Source organism: Carassius carassius, chromosome 6 (assembly GCF_963082965.1).
Source record: "Carassius carassius chromosome 6, fCarCar2.1, whole genome shotgun sequence".
NCBI classification, from domain to species: Eukaryota; Metazoa; Chordata; class Actinopteri; order Cypriniformes; family Cyprinidae; genus Carassius; species Carassius carassius.
The window spans coordinates 38,201,789-38,209,461 of record NC_081760.1 but is presented as its reverse complement, the minus strand read 5'-3'; the positions used below and the strand labels follow the sequence as shown (position 1 = coordinate 38,209,461).

At 35.5% G+C, this 7,673-nt stretch overlaps 1 protein-coding gene across 1 annotated transcript; it reads left to right on the top strand.

Annotated features, from left to right (window-relative positions):
- The first annotated feature begins 210 nt into the window (after positions 1–210).
- LOC132142050 (protocadherin Fat 1-like) lies at positions 211–3,700 on the top strand. Its single transcript, XM_059551687.1, has 11 exons — positions 211–344; positions 607–675; positions 924–1,087; positions 1,198–1,239; positions 1,350–1,439; positions 1,529–1,618; positions 2,084–2,206; positions 2,597–2,710; positions 2,794–2,887; positions 3,014–3,126; positions 3,212–3,700. Exons 1-11 carry the CDS (start codon positions 278–280, stop codon positions 3,299–3,301), a joined length of 1,056 nt encoding a protein of 351 aa, XP_059407670.1. The 5' UTR covers positions 211–277; the 3' UTR covers positions 3,302–3,700.
- Positions 3,701–7,673: the final 3,973 nt, after the last annotated feature.

Sequence of the window (7,673 nt, the reverse complement as noted above, 5' to 3'; positions counted from 1 at the left end):
AAAGATTAAGTAAAGTTCAGTTACAAATGTTCAAAATGTCAAATATGCTCGTCCCAGTAATTCTGTCGCATAAGCTGTCAATCTTGCTTTATTGGCCTCTATCACCCACCTTTGATACCTGATTACAGTAGAGGCCATAACTCTTTCTGACATAAACAGTTAACATAACAGTTACATAACAGTTAAGATAACAGCTCAGAAAGATACATATATATATTACACAAGGATAGTCATTCTGTTCACTGCCAGACTTCACGATACAAGCTGCACTGAAAACATGGCCTTATTCTCTGTTTTAATTATTTTAGCCTGTCTGCATGTCGACAGTGTAAGGAGCGCTATTGGTAAGTCAGTTTTCTGTCTATCTATAAAGGTTAAAAAATACAGGGGAAAAAGTTTATAAAAGGTGGTTTTAGTTTTATGTCAAGTTTCAGTAAATTTAAGAACAGCAGCTGAGCAATGCCACTGTTTCTGTAGTTGTTTCAGTATTTCAGACCAATTTTTTAATTGAATGCTGAATTTGTCTTGATTTTCTATACTGCATATAATAACATTGTGTGCTGCTGAATTTTACTAACCGCAGAAACCAATTGCTTGTTGTTTAAGGTTCTACAGAAGTAAACTGTGGAAGTGGAAGTAATATCGCTCTAGGGAGAGTCGAGGAGGGATTTGAAGGTACGATAAACCAATATAATATAATATAATATAATATAATATAATATAATATAATATAATAATATTTGTATTATTATATTTAATATAAAATAATATTTTTGTTGTTGTTGTTTTCATTTCAATTTATTGTTAATATTTAGATAAATGAGCCAATAATTAAATAGTATGATGAGTCATAATGCAAAAACATTATCTGGTGTGTATAATTTAGAGTATGCATTTAAATGTGTATTTGATATGGCTTACAGGAGATATAGAGATTATCACTAACATCAGTCCAGATGTTCGTCTGGTTCTGGAGCCACATCTCTGTAGCCTTTGTATGAAATATGTGGAACTGGTTTACTCTGATGGAGACTCAACCGCGACTGTACGGACCATCAAACCACTGGATCTTGAGGAAATAAAGCAGGTTTGTTCCACGCTCAATGATCAAGTGCATATATAAAGATAAATATTATTGCATTTATATATATATATATATATATATATAAATCTCTTTGTATGTTTAATGTTTTCTAGTCTGCAGATGCTTTGTATTATTCCGTTTCCTGCGTAAGAGGGGTATGTTTATTTAAACAATAACATCATAAATCATTAAATAAGACAACATATTATAGAAATAAAGATTCAGCAAATAACCTTGACTATAGAGTCTTCGTTTTCCATTTCAGGCGAAAAATGTCCGGTCACTATACGTTCTGGATATCAATGACAACCCTCCGATCTTCCAGACCAATTCATACACCGGCACAGTGTCCGATGTGTGTGTAATCTCATGTCTCTACAGCTGCATTGTGTTTGGTGACTGAGTTCCCTCGCATTTCTTACTAAACCGTGTCTTTCATTCCAGGGGACGCCTGTCGGTTGGGTTTGCCAGAGAGTGAAAGCTATCGATAAGGATGCAACTACAGAAAACAGAAGAGTTACATATTCTATGCTGGTGAGTCATGAAGGATTATTATATATCTGATATATGCAAAAGGCTTCCTCAAAAGTGCATTAATGGTGAAGGTGAAAGTCAGACAATAAATGAGTGAAACTGCATCCTACATTTGATTTGATTTGACCGACTGTTGTGTGAACCTTACAGATGCTGTTGAGCTCTTGTCTTGGGAACTCTGCACTTTGATCATAAACAAAAATCTTCATTACTAAACAAAACCATTGCACTTTCATGTCCTGTTCCTTATTCTGTTAATATTCATCTGATAAACATCATATGACTTTTAATCCATCAAACTAGATTTAATACCAATACGGCTCTTAGTCTATTAAAGCATTGAATGTGTCTAATCTCATGTTTTATAATTACAGAATTGATGCATGCAAATCATTTTTCAAGAAACGAAATAAAATACTGTTGTGTCTGCATGTCCCTGTTTTAATTCATGACTTCTGTTAACAGCCTCCAGTACCAGAACACTTTGGCCTGAGATATAACCCACAACACGATGCAGCTGACATCGAGTTGGTTAAGCCTGTGAACTACAACAATGTTAAAAAATACGTCTTCATGGTGGAAGCTAAAGTAAATACAAACTCTCTGACATCCTTCTAGTCTTACATCCATTATTAAACATCAAAATACTGCTCCAGCCTATAAAGCAAAGCTCATCCAAAACTGGAAACTCTGTCATCATCTACTTACTCGAGGGACACAAAAAGAGATGGTTAGCAGAATGTCCAAGCTGCTTTTTTCCATATAGGAACAGCTGTCTTGATGTCTGGAAACTATCATTTTCAATGTCATTAATAGTACAAATTAAAGTAAAGTCAGTGGTTGGATACAGTTTCATCCGGACTGAGCTGAGAAACTAATTTCATTGGGTTACAATAAATCACAATTGGGGAGGTGCTCTTCTAATCTACTAATCTTGATTACTTTTGAACATTTTTAAGGGAGTTTATTTTCTTGCAGGATATAGGAGGACTCAGGGACACAACAACAATTACACTAACGATTGAAGATTATGACAACCTAAACCCTTATTTTGATCACTGTCTCTACAAGGCATCCATTGAGGAAAATCAGGTAAATGAACTCGGAGGACAAGATCGATGCTTTAAATGCATGTCTGAGCACATAAACAAAACCCTCTTTCTGTCCATGCACAGGTCGGACTCTTCTCGGACATCACTCCTGAGCCCATAAAAGCTCAAGATGGCGACACGGGCATCAACGAGCCTGTAGTTTACAGCATAACATCAGGTACCTGTAACGGATGATTTACAACACACTTACGTCCTAATCTAAACAATAAAATCATTAAATGTACTCATGATCTGAATTACCTTTCTGATAATAACAAAGCATATATTGATATTTTTGTTTCAGTCATTCCAAATGAATATCAGAACAGCTTTGAGATCGACCGAAACACTGGGGTCATCTCTGTGACGGCGGCACTAGACAGAGAGCAAACAGGGCAGATTGCTGTTGTCATACAGGTATCAGAAGTTTCTTAGGAGTCTGAAGAGATTTCACTACTTTGTTTGTATATTTTTTCTAAACAGTGTTTCCTTGTAAAATCAGGCAACTCAGCAGAATGACGCCAGTAAGACGGCTGATGCTGTTGTACTCGTCACCATTGTGGATGTGATTGACAACCCACCGAAAAATTGACCAGGGGGTCCATTCTTCACACCTTGCTTAATACATGTGAGATGATCTGACAGATGCCAGATCTTTTAATTGTGATATCTGATTTTTGGCTGATTTGGTGCTTCAAACAAGTTAGCAGATTTGATTCAAATAACTGGATTAAGTTGTCTGAGATTACTTTGTGTTGTTGTGTTCATTGGAAAAGGAAGATATGTCAATACTTAAAACCATGATCAGCAATGTAGTGGAGATATCAATGTAATGACATCATATAATTAAGATAAAGGAAACAGCCCAGCCCGCAACGTGACATTAAACTGCTAATGGATAAATAAAATGTGTAACCATATTTGTTTTATCATTCCCAGTTATTTTTCATCAATTTTAGTATTTCTATAGGCTCTGCTTTTTTCAGTTTCAAGGGTTCAGCAAAGCCTAGAATCAGGAAGGTGTTTACAGACACTCATCACCTGGAGGACAATCGGCAGATTGCACCTTTAACTTGATTCAAGTGCAATGTGATTATAATATAAGGACTTGATTGTGCTTTTACTGTACACTTCACGACTCGTTTTCTTTCTTTATTTTTGTATTAATTTATAAATGAAATAATTAAAAAGGGCAGAAAAAATTTAAACATTCCTAACATTTTTTTTTTACCTAACATAATATATAAATATATAAAGTATATAAAGTATATTATATATTATTATGTAAAGTATAATACTATAGCCTATAATATAATATCAAATAATATTGTGTTGTATTATAGTTATTATATCCTAGTTGTCTGTCTGGAACGCAGCATAAGGTTAACGTCAATAAATGATCATGTACTACAATTAAGAGCTATTCTACAAGGTGACATTTCAGCACTTAACAAACAGATAGCGACTCCTGAGCAGCACATAAAGCACGGCTAAGTGTGACTGTGTTAAGTGCTTTTTTGGGAAACGCACATAGAACAATAACGAATGATAGCAAAATGACTCGCAGAAAACACTTTTAAGCTCTATCAATCATTATCGGGAAACAAAGCCCAGGTTTGTGCAAACACATGAGAAATTTGTTGTTGTTGTTTTTTTAAGGTGGTACATGCATACATAGATATCTGACATGAGAACAGAAAGAAGAAAAAATTACAAATAAAATAAAAATAACATTTATTTAGTAAGACTTTAATTATGTGTATGAATCTGCAACAGTAGATTGATTTATGTACTGATTCATGCATTTTTACTCTATATAGAACTGTATAAATAATAGAGATATGCATATGTATTTACATAATACTTGAGAAAGGTAATAATTAAAGATGTAGAATGATTTATTGAAATGAATTACAGATCACAGGCAGTGATTGATATGTTAGCTGTTTAAGCTGGAATTGGCAATGGGGAAAACTGTTTTTATGTCTTAATGTTCGAGTGCCCAGAGATCTGTTGTGTCTGTCTGAGGGGAGAAGTGCACACAGGTTGTGTCTGGGGTGAGAGCGGTCTGTGATGATGTTACCTGCCCGTTTCTTCACTCTGGAGTTGTACAAGTCCTGAAGACTGGGCAGGTGCACACCAATGATCATTTCTGCGTTCCTAACAGTCCGTTGCAGTATCCTTAAATCTGATTTACTGGATGACCCAAACCAGACAAGTTATAGAAGAGCACAGAACAGACTCTATAATAGCTGAGTAAAACTGTGTCGTCTGTGCCTGTGGCAGGTTAAACTTTTTCACCTGGCGAAGGAAGTACAACCTCTGCTGTGCCTTTTTCACAATGGAGTCAATGCTTTTTAATAAAAAGATAAAAATACAGGAGAAATAAAGGAAAATATTTAAATGGGATGATAGTGGGATAGAATTGAAAAATACGGGAGAAGCGTGTATCTGAGTGCGTGCATCCAGTATCCAGCATCCAGAAATCCATGCGCGAGCGGAGATGTTCGCACTTGCACATTGTATTAATGTGCTTTAGTGCAACAATAATGCGCTCTCAACATTTGAGAGTAAAATAACGCCATAACTGGCAGGGTAATAATAAGAACAAGGAACAGTCGACTGCTCATTATAGTAAAATAAACCCCTTTAGGGTGATACAAGTTTGTGTCTGGGATGTGACCATCCTGTCAGGCTTTATTTTGCAATAATGAATGGTTATTATTCCTTCCTTAATAAATAAATCTGAAAAGCTTCATGCTGGAGTTTGGCCTGCAATTGAACAGGCAGTAAATATCCACGACATCGATTAATGATTCACACCTGATACTGCTGGGATTTTTTAATGTATGCCTTATTCTATGTTTCTACTGCCAACACTTATCTTTACACTGTTTATTAGTTATGATCCTTGATCATCAGAACTAATCAGTGTTGAGAAGATTACTTTAGAAATAAAAAGGTCACAGATTACAAGTTATCCTATTTAAAATGTAATATGTAGTGCAATTTCAATTACTTTAATAATGTAACTGATAATGTTTTTTTTTTTTTTATATAAATATGTTTTCAACTGTTAATCATTTGCAAACATTTAAACCAATATGAATTCACAAAATCACTTTGAGTGATGAACAAATAAACTTACTCAGTATAGAGAGTTTGCGTATATTGTAAAGAGTTTTATTTTAATTAATTCAATGAAAACAGCAATCAAATCCAAAATAGCGACACATCAACATCATGAAAACTTGCACAAGAACTGACAAATGATTGATATTGTCATTTTAGTTTTGGGCAGTTTAAAGTGGTTTGATGTGACAATATGACGTTGCAAAATACATATCATAAATGAGGTAAAAGTGACATCCGTGTCTGCACTGCAAATCAGTTCAAATGCCATCAGTGCATAAACATATATATATATTGTTTTCAAAGACAGTGGGCCTCCCTTCTGACAGAACATCGAAATGGTGTATTCTGAACATAAGTTTTGTAAAGAGCAAAGTGATTTTTATTTATATATACATAGGTATATTAGCCTGATGTCACTTTAAGACTTAGCACATGGATTCAATTCAATTATATACGTACATTCGATTTTCTCACGAAAATTTTGCCACATAAAGGCAAATTCACCCTACACCGACAGACTCCGACCACGGTCTACAATCACCAAATTACTTAAACCAATGCCAACAGAGCCAACACACTGATCCGACGAAACCAGGCGAAGTGTCTTGGTCGGTGCAGTGTGAATTGGCATTTGTAGTTGAATCTACAGTAGCTTTACCTGAAAGATCCTGCCGATCTTGTCAGTTGTAAGATCATTTTCTCTTAAAGTGATTCGCTTGTTCCCTCTAAAGAACACAAAACTTCCCTATGTGATCGATTGTCAGACAGTGATGGTCGCACGCGCTCTTCCATCAGTGTTTGCTGGGGAAAAGGTTTCCCGCTTGAATGTTCCTCCTTCCCTCCCTGGATGTGGAACAGAATATTTACCACCCAAAAACGCTAATTTTACTCCCCGAAAAGTTATTTACATTTTTTTATTTATGTTTTTTAGAAGGGGAACACCTCTGGAATTCAGTTGGGATAATGATGGCCGTTTTGTGGCTAGATTGATCAGCAATTGGGGGGGGGGTGTTGTTATGCAGATTTGGCAACCCTGTTTCACAGCTACATCCGGGTCAGGCCAAATTGGATAACTAAATATCAAAATCAGATTCGTGGTGGGTCCGTGTATCTTTTGGTCATTTGATTTTCTATTTAAAAATAAATAAAGATAAATGAGAAACGGTTTGATTTTCGTTTTTTCGTTTTGTTTAAGAAACGGAAAACGAAAATTTAGCTGCATTTTTCGTATTTTTGTTTGTGGGTAAAAAATGAGATTATGCTTTAATATTTGTTTGAATGTGTGGGCGGCGCTGAAACGCCCTTTTCATCCCTTCTGTACTGCACCGACAAGCGGCAACCGCAAACTCAGTTCATTTTCACCAGGAGAGAAGCGGCAGACAGCAGAGCATATTAATCCCGCGGATTCTTTGCTAGTGGTGCTGGCAAGCTTTATATATATATATATAACATTTTTGACCAAACAGAAATTAATTTATTCAATGACATTTGAATTTTACTGTAGGCCTATGTAACAGGTCGAATATGTATTTCCACTTGCTAAAGTTATTTTCATGTATGGCCCTTTAATTGCACTCTCTGCCCAGATCTGGTAGAATTAGGAACTGGTTCCGGTAGAGTCATTTAGACTCGCGCCAGTCGAGAGTAAGAATGGCCGCGGTGAGTGAGTGCTCCGTGTATTAAATATATTTGAGTAATTATATAACCATTTTAGGGGATAATACTGAGTTATACGTGTGTTTAGAAGTATGTTGTATGATTTGGGTTTGTGTCACTGTTATATGTATTGTAATATCAAGTTTAATGTTCACTTCCAATAGAATGCACGA

Coding starts and splice junctions, on each gene's coding strand:
- LOC132142050 (XM_059551687.1), top strand. CDS start 278: ATGGCCTTATTCTCTGTTTTAATTATTTTAGCCTGTCTGCATGTCGAC. Junction 1,088..1,197: donor ATCTTGAGGAAATAAAGCAG/GTTTGTTCCACG, acceptor AATGTTTTCTAG/TCTGCAGATGCTTTGTATTA. Junction 1,240..1,349: donor CCGTTTCCTGCGTAAGAGGG/GTATGTTTATTT, acceptor TTTCCATTTCAG/GCGAAAAATGTCCGGTCACT.